This window comes from Podarcis cretensis, assembly GCF_951804945.1.
Source record: "Podarcis cretensis genome assembly, chromosome: 7".
NCBI lineage: Eukaryota > Metazoa > Chordata > Lepidosauria > Squamata > Lacertidae > Podarcis > Podarcis cretensis.
The window spans coordinates 90463705-90477073 of NC_137176.1; the positions used below are offsets into that span (position 1 = coordinate 90463705).

At 44.4% G+C, this 13369-nt stretch overlaps 1 protein-coding gene across 1 annotated transcript; it reads left to right on the forward strand.

Annotated features, from left to right (window-relative positions):
- Positions 1-1398: 1398 nt before the first annotated feature.
- PSCA (prostate stem cell antigen) lies at positions 1399-13007 on the forward strand. The gene is made up of 4 exons (XM_079984572.1): positions 1399-1522; positions 5047-5176; positions 8841-8948; positions 12713-13007. The coding sequence occupies exons 2-4, from the start codon at positions 5125-5127 to the stop codon at positions 12925-12927; spliced, it is 375 nt and encodes a 124-aa protein (XP_079840698.1). The 5' UTR covers positions 1399-1522; positions 5047-5124; the 3' UTR covers positions 12928-13007.
- Positions 13008-13369: the final 362 nt, after the last annotated feature.

The following is a 13369-nucleotide window of genomic DNA, read 5'->3' on the forward strand; positions in this document are numbered from 1 at the left end:
GACTGGAAAAAATTTAAAGACTACTTACAGAAACATTGTAAAATTAAGGAATGTTAGAAGGATGCGGGAATGAAGCTATGTGGTTTTAGCAGTAATGTTATAGAATTAGGTAAAACTGGATTATGAATAGGTGAGAATGTAAAGTTACAATATATTAAGATAAATTATTAAGATAAAAGCAAAAATGGAAAGGATTTGCTGAAACTGCTAATTGAATTAGAATACAAAAAAGGGAGGTGTGAGGAGGTCAGGGAAACAAGTAAATGAAAGACAAGACATGGAAAGATTTAAATGTTTTTAATTGTTTTTTATTTCTCTGTATTTTGTATTTTGTATTTTTCTTATTTTCTTTTCCATTTTTGTAAATTTCTGAAACTTTAATAAACATTATTTAAAAAAGAGAGAGAGAGATAGAGAATAGATATCGCAATAGCTCCCACGTAATCTTTTGCATGGCGAGTTCCCACCCCACCCCCAAGGTGGAAATAAAGACACATGACGCAATTATTACGGTTAATGGGTGAAAAAAGGCCACAACATTATTGGTTACAGGTGATGAGCAGTACTGGCTTAGGCATTGGTCCTAACCGACTATATCCGGCTTCAGCCCGTCCGCTAGAAGTCTGGGAAGGGTTAACCACCAGTAGGGGGAATCCCGCTGATGCACATCAACTAGGGACTCCCCCGGGGTCACCGCTAGGGGGCGTGCCTTAGGCCCTCACCTCCATAGGCTTCGGACGGGGCCATGCCCCCCGGAATCCTTTACTGGACTACCCTTCAATATGTGAGGCAGGTGATGGCGCTTCCTTCCCTCTTCCATCTACAGAACGATACCAATGCCTAACCGCCAATACCAAGAAAGTTGTAATGATTTGCTACGAGGTAGGCGAAAACCGTGGCTGGTGCCAATTTGCCAAGTGGGAAAATTCCTAGCAGGCCCCTCAACGGCAACTGACTGAGGTCCATAGCAAGGTCAAGGAATGAAAACCTTATAGGGTGGAAGGGTGGGAAAAGCAGGAACAGCTGGTAGGTGGCAAAAGAGGGAGATCCCCGGCCGCGTCCTGCCTTAAATAGGGCAGGCCACGCCCCCAGAACCAGCCGATTGGTCAGCCAGGGGGTGACGCGGCCGGGAATTCCCCCAATCACGCGGGGCTGGTGGAACTTCTCCACAGAGACAGGAAAATATATCTCATTTTGAATGCTGCTCTGCTGCTTAATTCTTTTTTTCTTTTCTTTTTTGAGAAAGCAGAGAAATTTAATACCGGGCCAAACAAAGAACTGTGGAATTGGGGGTGACTCAGTGCCGATGTTGTCGTAGATTCACACTCTTGCACACAGTAAAAAGTGCACCAGGCTTTGGGCAGCACCTGTGCCCTGGCTGCCTGATGATCCAGGTAGCAAGTATTTATGACACTTCACCCAGCGCTGATGTCAAATCCTAGCAGGCTGCTGAACCAATAGGACTCAAAGCCCAAGAAGGACCCTCCTTTGCAAGACAGACAAGCCATCCAATGTGTGCCCAGTAAGTTGGCCGGATTTGGCCGTAGTTCAGTGGTAGAGTCCATGCAGATGGTCTGTGGTTGAATCCCTTGTCTCTCCAGTTCAAGGATCAGGGCCAGAAAAAAAAAACCTTCTCTGGCTCACTAAAGGAGGATAGTATAAGGGGCCGTCTTGTAAAACTTGCTTTCCTGTTCTGTCTGCATTGCTGTTCTGAGTTACACGCAGCTGCAGCAACCTCCAGGTCTGGGTGTGAGTTCAGGAAGCCCCCGGTTCAAATCTTACCTCACGAGGCTCAGCCTTCCATCTGTAAAATGGGCGCAACGTTGCCAAATTTACAGGGCTCTGTTGCAAAACATAATGGGTGGGTAGAGATTTGAAACCAGACTACGGCAATTGATGCTGTTGGTGATGATAGATCATCCACACAGGTCTGCTGCCATCAGTAGAGCCACACACAAGAGCAGCCGCAACAGAAGGACTATTACTGCCTCTATTGTCGTTTGCATTGCATAAATATGGAGCCAAAGTGGTGTTTACAGCTATGAGCTTAGAACGTCATCAAAATCCTTCACCAAGGGAGACCCAAATTTGGCAGGAAGAAAAAAAACGGATCTCCGTAAAACATACAAATTGAGCGAATGCAGATAATTTCACTTGTTTCACGTAATTTGCTCGACAAATTTGCAACATTCATTCAGCTTCTGTGGGTAACCTCAGTGATCATGAAAGGCTGCGAACATGAGTAGACCTGCATAGAATTGCATTGTCAATGCTAGAGTAACAGAGCAATATAATAATAATAATAATAATAATAATAATAATAATAATAATAATTAATAAAAATTTATTATTTGTACCCTGCCCATCTGGCTGGGTTTCCCCAGCCACTCTGGGCGGCTTTCAACAAAGACCAAAAATACACTAAAATGTCACACATTAAAAACTTCCCTGAACAGGGCTGCCTTCAGATGTCTTCTAAATGTCAGATAGTTGTTTATCTCTTTGACATCTGATGAGAGGGTGTTCCACAGGGCAGGTGCCACTACCGAGAAGGCCCTCTGCCTGGTTCCCTGTAGCTTTGCTTCTCGCAGCAAGGGAACCGCCAGAAGGCACTCAGAGCTGGACCTCAGTGTCCGGGCTGAACGATGGGGCTGGAGATGCTACTTCAGGTATACTGGGCCAAGGCTGTTTAGGGCTTTAAAGGTCAACACCAACCTTTTGAATTGTGCTCGGAAACGTGAGTAGACCTGCATAGAATTGCACTGTCAATGCTAGAGTAACAGAGCAATTCAACAACAACAACAACAAAAACAACAACCTTATGCCAGACTATGGCAGGACGCGGGTGGCGCTGTGGGTTAAACCACAGATCCTAGGACTTGCCAATCACAAGGTCGCGGTTCGAATCCCCATGATGGGGTGAGCTCCCGTTGCTCGGTCCCTGCTCCTGCCCACCTAGCAGTTCGAAAGCACGTCAAAGTGCAAGTAGATAAATAGGTACCGCTCCGGCGGGAAGGTAAACGGCGTTTCCATGCATTGCTCTGGTTCGCCAGAAGCGGCTTAGTCATGCTGGCCACATGACCCGGAAGCTGTACGCCGGCTCCCTTGGCCAATAAAGCAAGATGAGTGTCGCAAGCCCAGAGTCGGCCACGACTGGACCTAGTGGTCAGGGGTCCCTTTACCTATGCCAGACTATGTAGAGCTTGAACAAGCAGGTCTTGCTGCTAAGCAGGGAAAGGTTAGGACGGTGCCCTAAAGGAACCCTTGGTCTCATCTGCTACATGTTGTTATAGAGCATTGCTTAAGAACATAAAAGAGCTTGCTGGATCAGGCCCATGGCCCATCTAGTCCAGCCTCCTGTCCTCACAGGGGCCAAGCAGATGCCTCTATTGGAAAACCCACAAACAGGATTCAAGCACAAAAGCCCTCTCTCTTCCTCTGATTTCCAGCAACCGGAATTCACAAGCATTGCTTCCTTCGACTGTGGAAGTCAGAGCATGTTAGCATCATGACTTTGGTAGCCCATCGCTATCTTTTAATTTGTCTTTTAAAGCCGTATAAGTTGGTGGCGATTTCTGCCGCCTGTAGAAGTGAGTTCCATAGTTGAACCATGCACTCTTTGTTTCTAAGATTCCAACGCACTTCCAACAGTATTTCCCCAACCTTAATAATAATAATAATAAAATCTTATTTATATCCTGCCCTCCCCAGCCAAAGCTGGGCTCAGAACGGCTAACAACAATAAAAGTAACACAGCATTCTAAAACCAATTCCTTTAAAAATCAATTCAAAATCAAATTAATGGCAACCATTGGGCTAGAGTTCTGTGGGGATTACCAAAGGAGGGGTTCAGACTGTGCCTTGGCCAAAGGCCTGGTGGAACAGCTCTGTCTTGCAGGCCCTGTGGAAAGATGTCAAGTCCCGCAGGGCCCTAGTCTCTTGTGGCAGAGCGTTCCACCAGATTGGGGGGAAAGCAACTTCATCATAAAGTTTTACCAAGCCCCTCCATAAAATATCTGCACAGTTGCTCCTTTCCTCAAGTACAGTGGTACCTCAGTTTTTGAACGTAATCCATTCCGGAAGACCATTCGACTTCTGAAACGTTCAAAAACTGAGGCACAAAAGGCGGTCCGCAAATTCAGTGGAGAAATTGGGGGGGGGGGACTTCAGCACGTTGGAAAACAGAAGCATTTACTTCCAGGTTTTCGGCATTCGAAAACCAAAACGTTTGGCTTCCGAGACAACCGAGGTACCCCTACTATAAACTTGATTTCATTAAAGGAGAAAAAGAAAGTCTGAAAACGGACATTCTGCAACAGCTGACTCCTGGCTCAAATCCTGTGGCTTTTTCAGTGTGTGTGGCGTCGTGGCAAACATGCCGTGATTCCACATGGTTTGTGGCAGGGAGTCTTCAGCTGGGCATTGCAGGGGTTGGACTAGATGACCCCTGAAGTTCCTTCCAACTCTACCGTCCTATGACTGTATGCAATCCTCCTCTTGGGTCCAAACAGCTCTGTCTGCTTTGGATACCAGCTCCTGATGGCAGCATGTTAGCAGCAAGGCCTGTGGACTTTGCACTGCTTGAAGGTGTCTTAAGGTGTGGAAATAGCTTTCAGGTATAGATAAAGCTTAACCTGTTCTGACTTAGACGCCCTCAGGCATCCTCCAACCCTAAGCTCAGATTGAATTTGGCGGCTCATAATTGGCATCTATGAAAGCCAACAGACCAAGGTATGCCGGTCTGGGTGGATAAATCGAGTGTCATCGCTTAGACATGTGAGCAGGAGAAATCTCATCCACCCTGATCAAGGAGGGAAGGGACCATTTGCCCAAAAAAAATACCCACCGCACCCTATGCCCACCTCATTTTTCATCTACTTAGTTCCACTGCTGTGCTCTGAGTTGCCTAAGGGCACCGCAAGGGCAGGCAGGGAACTTCTGTTTGGAGAGGAGGGTTGGTGATGCCTCACATTCCTGGTGAGAAGAAGCCCCATTGGTCCTGCCAGAAGCTGGACATGACCCTCCCAGTCTCATGTGGGCCAACAGTTACTTTTCAGAGTATATAAAGTAGCCCCCAGAAGTGAGGATGTTCCATTCCCTGTGCGACGAAGACATCCACCAGCGATGAAGGCCCTTCTGATCTTCGTGGTGGCCGGGAGCTTCTTCATGCAGCCAAGTAAGTCTTTCAGGTGGTCTTTCTGCATTCTGAGTGTATTTCTTCTAGGAAACTCAGCTCTGTGAGCTGTCAAAACCTTAATTCAGAAGCCAACCAGAGCCAGTGGAGTGGAGTGGAGTGGTTAAAGCTTCAGACTAGGACCTGGGAGTTGTTGTTGTTTAGTCGTTTAGTCGTGTCCGACTCTTCGTGACCCCCTGGACCAGAGGACGCCAGGCACTCCTGTCTTCCACTGCCTCCCGCAGCTTGGTCAAACTCATGTTGGTAGCTTCGAGAACACTGTCCAACCATCTCGTCCTCTGTCGTCCCCTTCTCCTTGTGCCCTCCATCTTTCCCAACATCAGGGTCTTTTGCAGGGAGTCTTCTCTTCTCATGAGGTGGCCAAAGTCTTGGAGCCTCAGCTTCACGATCTGTCCTTCCAGTGAGCACTCAGGGCTGATTTCCTTAAGAATGGATAGGTTTGATCTTCTTGCAGTCCATGGGACTCTCAAAAGTCTCCTCCAGCACCAGAATTCAAAAGCATCAATTCTTCAGCGATCAGCCTTCTTTATGGTCCAGCTCTCACCTGGGAGACCAGGGTTCAAATCCTCAGTCTGCCATGAAGCTCAGTGGGTGACCTTGGGCCGGTCACTGCCTCTCGGCCTAACCTACCTCACAGGGTTGTTGCGGAGATTAAATAAGGAGCGGGAGAACCATGTGCACCACTTCGAACTCCTTGGAGGAAAAGGTGGGATATAAGTGCAATAAATAAATGGATTGATCAATTGATTGATTGATCGATTGCATTGCATTTATATCCCATCTTTTTTGTTCTCCAAGGAGATCAAAGTGGCAAAAATGGCTCTCAAGCTCCCCATTTCATGCCCACAGCAACTCTGTGAAGTGATTTGGGTTGGGAGACATGGACTGGAACCCAAGGCCACCCAGTGAGCTTCTAAATGCCCAAGTAAGGATTGAAACTCTGGTCTCTGGTACTTGGAAGGTAAAGACCTCCAAAACATAACTTAAACGAGTTTGCTCCCACAGCCCTTATTAGGGTTATTTCCTGTTAACATTCCCCAAGCATTCTCTGAAACTTTGACTCTTAATCAAACCTTCGAGACAGGAATTTTACAAATGCCTCAAAGTCAATATTTGCCAGAGTTTTATCGTTTGGCGTGCAACGGAATTTGGCATGTTACGGTCTTTGATATTTGGCATGCCAGAAATTACTGTGTTAGATACTTGGCACCAGAGATGGGGTAAGAATTCAATTCGCTTCACATTGAAAGGAGAACCTAACTAATTTGCACTTTCTGAAACAATCTGTGGACAGAAATAGAGCCGTCCTCCAAAATCTGGAGAAATGCAGTTCTCCAGCCAAACAATACGTTAAAAAAAAAGCAGACTAAGACAAGGTGTGCATAAAAATGGATATATACAGGAATTTGGGAGGGAGGATTGTGCTGTCCTGCTTGCTCTGCATGCCACAATATCTCCCCACCCACCCCAGGCCTCCCTTTCTCTCACCAACAGCTCCCCTCAAAAATGACAATCATATCTCTTCTCCTCAACTTCTGAACCCACAAAGGGTTCTAATATCTTCCCTAGCCTCACCCCCTGGCCACCCTCTCTCCAACCCAGAGTTTTTCCCAAAGGACAATGATGTCTGCAGTCTCTCTCTCTCTCTCTCTCTCTCTCTCTCTCTCTCTCACACACACACACACACACACACACACACACACACAACACACACAAGCCTTCCTCAGCACCAGGAGAAAGAGAGGAGAGAGCCCCTTCTAGCTGGTCACAGCCGCACCTCTTCTTCCTCCCGAGGTGACCCATTCAAGCTCCGTGCAAGAGCTTGCTTCTAAGTCTCAGCTCAGGCCTTGTGCCTCTTGCCCCTCCTGGTGGCTCAGGCTGTCATTACAGCGTGACAACGATCTAGTGCAGACATAGTATAGAGGGAAGTGATATTCAGACATTCATTCTATTGGGGGGAATTGGTTTGAAAACCTATGTGTGCTAGGTTTAAAATTGCATTGTAAAATGTGCATATTTTGGCAGAGACGTCCAGTGCCCTAACACACAGGAGCCAAGCCAAAGAACTTGTCAAATGATTTACCCCTGCTTCCCCTTAACTGTGTCGTTTTCCCTGGTTTATTTTTTGATTATAAGATGGTCAAGGGACGCTCCTATCCTCTTGTACTCACGCAAAGCACTGTGAACACTGATAGGCTATGTATCAATTAATAAATACTAAGGTTTCAGGGAGGATGTAAGATTGTTCTTGAACTCTCTCCAACATATTAGATATGGAAACTGACAGCAGTCTGATTTTGATGGCCCATAACCTTAAAACAGTTTACAAAAAAAGGGGGGATAAAACAATCATTAAGAAAAATTGACAACAGTAATTGAAGACTTTTGAAAAGTGAACATAACAATAGAGGGGGAAACAGCTTAAAACTTGCACCAGTTTCCTAAACCTCTGGTAGACTTGCCCAGTGCTTTTTTTTTTTCTGGGAGGAACACAGGGTACATTTTGTGAATCTAACTTTGGCCTCATTAAGGGCCAAATTTTCAATATGAGTTGGAAAAGGAGAGTACCCCTAAACTTTTTTTTTCTTTTAAAGCACTGGACTTGCCTAAACAAAAAAAGTTTTTAACAGGTTTCAAAAAGAGTACAGTGAAGGCACTTGCCTGGTATTATTAGTGAGCACAGATCCCTAGCGTGAATCTTACTTACATATTCTGTTGAAAAATATCAGCTGACAAAGACTATTACGAAACAGTAGTATCATTCCGGAGACACTGTCCTTTTGAGGCTTTTGAGACGTCTTCCGCTGAAGCTGTTGAAAGACTCTTGAGAGACTTTGGAAACTTTCGAAAGACTATTGTGAGATTGTCCTTAGACATCTGTTTTGAGTACACAGCTTGGCAGCCCTCGCTACCACTCTGTTATATTGTGCATATGAACTCTGATTGGCTTATTCCTATAATTTGAATGATATCATTATTCAATTATATATTCTCAACTAACTATTAGCCTACGTGTTGTGTTTGTATTGTTGTGATTGGTTCTTGTCAAAATTACAAATACCTAAATACAGATGCTCATTTACCCTCGCTATATTCAACGTGCTGCCATCTGCCTTATTGCAGAGCAGATTTGAGGGTAAACCATACGCGGAACGAGTCTGCCCCTGCAGCTTGATGGAGGTAGAAACTGTCTCTCATGCAAAAATCTCCAAATGAATCCAAACTTCAGTGTCTAAAATCCCTGGTAGAGGACAAGGATCCTGAGATCACATTAAGGGTAGCCAAATTCTGCGTGATTACCATAAAACTTAGGGAACAAGCTGTGCTATCATAATGATTAAGGTTTTAAATTATAATTTTAGGTTATATGTTAGTGACTAAGTTTTAATTTATATATTTTTTAACTGTTGCTACATCTGTATTGTCCCTGTTATACCTAATTGCAAAACCCTAGTGTGTTTGATCACTTCTTTGATATTGTATGTGGGATGGAACTGGTCTGTGACCGAAATAATAAAATTCAAGATTCAAGGTTCTTATTGCAACACAGGGATTTGTTTTTGCTATTAATAGGCAGGCATTTCCAAAGTGTAGCTTCTTCAGTTTGTTCCTTTCCCCCCCATTAAACCATTTCCCTCTCTTATAGCTGGTTCACTGAAGTGTTACACCTGCAACACCCAGGTCAACAACAATAATTGCAAAGGACAGCAAAACTGTGATGGAATTGGACAAGTATGCAAAACAGATGTCATTGGTAAGACCATTTCTAAGGTGCCCTTCTTCCTCTGTTGGGTTTGTTATTCCTTCCTCAGTTCCTCAAAAATCGGAACCAAACTGATAAAAAATCCTGCTTTTAAAATAAACCTCTATGTCCCCTTTTTAATACAAAAGCAGCAAGAAAGGGAATTCTTTCTCTATGTCCTTTGATTTTCGCTATTCTTATTTTCGCAATTATATATATAAATAATCATTTTAATTAATTTTACGTTGAAGGCAGCAATGCTTCCAAATACAGTGGTACCTTGGTTTACAACCATAATCCGTTCTGGAGGTCCGGTTGTAAACCAAAACAGGTTGTAACCAAGGTGCACTTTCGCCAATGGGGCCTCCCCCCCAAAATGGGTTGTAATCTCAGAAAAGGAACACGCACTTCCAGGTTTGACGTGGTTGTAATCCAAAATGGTTGCAAACCAAGGTAAGGCAAAGGTAAAGGTACCCCTGACAATTAGGTCCAGTCGTGACCAACTCTGGGGTTGCGGCGCTCATCTCGCTTTATTGGCCGAGGGAGCCGGCGTGCAGCTTCCGGGTTATGTGGCCAGCATGACTAAGCCGCTTCTGGCAAACCAGAGCAGCACACTGAAACACCGTTTACCTTCCTGCCAGAGTGGTACCTATTTATCTACTTGCACTTTGACGTGCTTTCGAACTGCTAAGTTGGCAGGAGGAGGGACCGAGTAACAGGAGCTCACCCCGTCACGGGGATTAGAACCGCCGACCTTCTGATCGGCAAGCCCTAGGCTCTGTGGTTTAACCCAGAGCGCCACCCGTGCCCCTAAACCAAGGTACCACTGTACCATTTGTCAGAAACTGCAACTGGACAGGAGAACACTCTTGCTCTCCAATCCTGCTTGCATAGGGTTGCCATACGTCCAGATTTTCCCAGACATTACCGGGATTTCAAATTGATGTCCAGGGTGGATTTCCAAAAGGCGGCGCTTTGTCCTGCATCTTAGACAAGTCAATCAAAAACTGCATTTATTTGGCATTTTTGCAAATAAAAAAGCTCAACAATTTGGGGGGTTTCCTTTAAAAAGTTCAACAATTATGAAATTAATGGACTATACAGAATTAGACAAACTGACAGGAAGGATTCGAAACCTGCGGGACCAGAGATTCTTAGAAGACTGGAGTAAATATCTGAACTATTTGAAAAGCAATTGTAATAAACAGATTATGCTAGGAGTTCTGTAAGGAGGACTTTGTGAAATATTGCAAGGAAGACTTAGAATCATAGAATCATAGAATCATAGAGTTGGAAGAGACCACAAGGGCCATTGAGTCCAACCCCCTGCCAAGCAGGAAACACCATCAGAGCACTCCTGACATATGGCTGTCAAGCCTCTGCTTAAAGACCTCCAAAGAAGGAGACTCCACCACACTCCTTGGCAGCAAATTCCACTGTCGAAAAGCTCTTACTGTCAGGAAGTTCTTCCTAATGTTTAGGTGGAATCTTCTTTCTTGTAGTTTGGAACCATTGCTCCGTGTCCGCTTCTCTGGAGCAGCAGAAAACAACCTTTCTCCCTCCTCTATGTGACATCCTTTTATATATTTGAACATGGCTATCATATCACCCCTTAACCTCCTCTTCTCCAGGCTAAACATGCCCAGCTCCCTTAGCCGTTCCTCATAAGGCATCGTTTCCAGGCCTTTGACCATTTTGGTTGCCCTCCTCTGGACACGTTCCAGTTTGTCAGTGTCCTTCTTGAACTGTGGTGCCCAGAACTGGGCTCCAGGTGAGGTCTGACCAGAGCAGAATACAGTGGCACTATTACTTCCCTTGATCTAGATGCTATACTCCTATTGATGCAGCCCAGAACTGCATTGGCTTTTTTAGCTGCCGCGTCACACTGCTGGCTCATGTCAAGTTTGTGGTCAACCAAGACTCCTAGATCCTTTTCACATGTACTGCTCTCAAGCCAGGTGTCACCCATCTTGTATTTGTGCCTCTCATTTTTTTGCCCAAGTGCAATACTTTACATTTCTCCCTGTTAAAATTCATCTTGTTTGTTTTGGCCCAGTTCTCTAATCTGTCAAGGTCGTTTTGAAGTGTGATCCTGTCCTCTGGCTGTTAGCCACCCCTCCCAGTTTGGTGTCATCTGCAAATTTGATCAGGATGCCCTTGAGTCCATCATCCAAGTGGTTGATAAAGATGTTGAATAAGACTGGACCCAAGACAGAACCCTGTGGCACCCCACTAGTCACTCTTCTCCAGGATGAAGAGGAACCATTGATGAGCACCCTTTGGGTTCGGTCAGTCAGCCAGTTACAAATCCACTGAGTGGTAGACTTTGAAGAGAATGATTAGTTAAGGACAATTAAAAGTAACTGAGAAATTAAGAAATGCAGATTAAGTGATAAAGAACGGAAAATCTTCAGGGGTAGTTGATGGAAGTCTGAAATATTGTATAAGATAAGAATGTATGTTAAATGACTGTTGGAAATGATATGTTTAAAAAAATGCATTAAAAAAAGTTCAACATTTTTGGGATTTCCTAAAAAAAAAAAATCGGGTGATTTCAGGGTGTCCTTTTTTTTACTTTTTGGAATATGGCAACCCTATGCTTGCAGGTTTCCCACTGTTTGGTGAGAACAGGATTCTGAATCAGCTTGATCCAGCAGACTCTTCTAACGTTCTTCTGTTCTCAGAGCTGCTGTCCATCTGAGTGGACAATACTGAGCCAAACAGGCCAGTGGAACATCAACTTTCCCTCCCTGGCATGACCTACTCTCCCGATCTTCTTTCCATATATATATATATATATATATATATATATATATATATACCGTATTTTTTGCACCATAACACTCACTTTTTTCCTCCTAGAAAGTCAGGGGAAATGTCTGTGCGTGTTATGGAGGAAATGCCTACGAGTGGCATGCCTACGGATTTTCCTCCTCTAAAAACTACGTGCGTGTTATGGTTGGGTGCGTGTTATAGAGCGAAAAATATGGTATATATTTAACATATAAATTCCAACAATCATTTAACATAACTTCTTATCTTATACAGTATTTTAGACTTCCGTCAACAACCTCTGAAGATTTTCCGTTCTTTATTACTTGTTCTGCATTTCTTAATTTCTCTGTTACTTTTAATTGTCCTTAACTAATAATTCTCTTCATAGTCTTCCTTGCAATATTTCACCTAATCCTCCTTACAGAACTTCTTGCAGTCCTACTAGCGTAATCTGTTTATCACAACTGCTTTTCAAATAGTTCAAATATTTACTCCAGTCCTCTACTGAAATATACTCGGAGTCGGGAGTGGATTTCATACTCTTTATTCAGCTCATAGTGGTGAGGAGGAATGGAAGTTCCCCCAAAATATCTGCTTTATATACATTATTTAAACAATGGGCTGCACGTGATTGGCTAATTCCGGGAATCTCCTGTAGGCCAATCAGGTTGTGGATTCACTTCCACATGGAGCTGGATTGGGTGGTTCCTGTGAACCGATCATACTGCTGCATTGTTCTAAGGCCAATCGGACTGCTGCATTCTGGATCCTATTGTTCTAGGACCAATCAGACTGCTGCATTTTGGATCCTTTTCAACTCAGTACATAACACCTATGAATCTCTGATCCCACAGGTTTCGAATCCTTCCTCTTAATTTATCTAATTCTGCACCGTCCATTAATTTCATTTGCCATTCTTCTTTCATCGGTAATTCTTCTTGCTTCCATTTTTGTGCCAATAATATTCTTGCTGCTGTTGCTCCCGATCTTCTTCTTCCCAGGTGTCGTGGGCCTTTTCAACGTCATCTCGAAAGAATGTACCGCGTCCTGTGATCCTTACTTCAGCGACTTCAAGGTGGGAAGAAGGAATGTCTCCTGCTGTTCCACCGACCTCTGCAACGTCAACGGAGCCTCTGACTTCAAGATGGGTTACGTCCAAGTGGCCTTGGCCCTTTCCGCCAGCCTTGCCTACATCCTTCTCAGAAGCAGGCTCTGAGGAGAGGGCTGCCTGTGTAGCTGTACAGAAGAGAAACCAAATCTAGATTCTTTCCCACTAAAGTGACATTCGAAACCTTATAGATCTGTTGAACGGCACTGACGGGTCTCTGCTGCTGCGAACGTGGATGTCTTTCTAGAGTTACTTATTAGGGATTATGGGAGTTGCTGGACACACCCAAACCCCATTCCGGTGTAGGGCGTAGATGTTGGCCAACTTGATGATTCTTCAGGTGTCCTAGCAAAGTATTAGAAAATAGAATTGTAGAGTTGGAGGGTCATCTAATTCAACCCTCTTCAATGCAGGAATCACAGCTAAAGAACCCCTCGGTTTGGAAACCTCCAACGAAGGAAAGTCCATCACCTCCTGAGATCCATTCCACCGTCAGACAGCTCTGTTAGAAAGTTATTCCTCGTATTTAGTTGAAAATCTCCTTTAATTG

Bases quoted from the DNA above. Each gene is read 5' to 3' on its own strand.
- PSCA (XM_079984572.1), top strand. From the start codon at position 5,125: ATGAAGGCCCTTCTGATCTTCGTGGTGGCCGGGAGCTTCTTCATGCAG. The intron at 5,177-8,840 runs GTAAGTCTTTCA...CCTCTCTTATAG, and splicing joins GAGCTTCTTCATGCAGCCAA to CTGGTTCACTGAAGTGTTAC. The intron at 8,949-12,712 runs GTAAGACCATTT...TCTTCTTCCCAG, and splicing joins ATGCAAAACAGATGTCATTG to GTGTCGTGGGCCTTTTCAAC.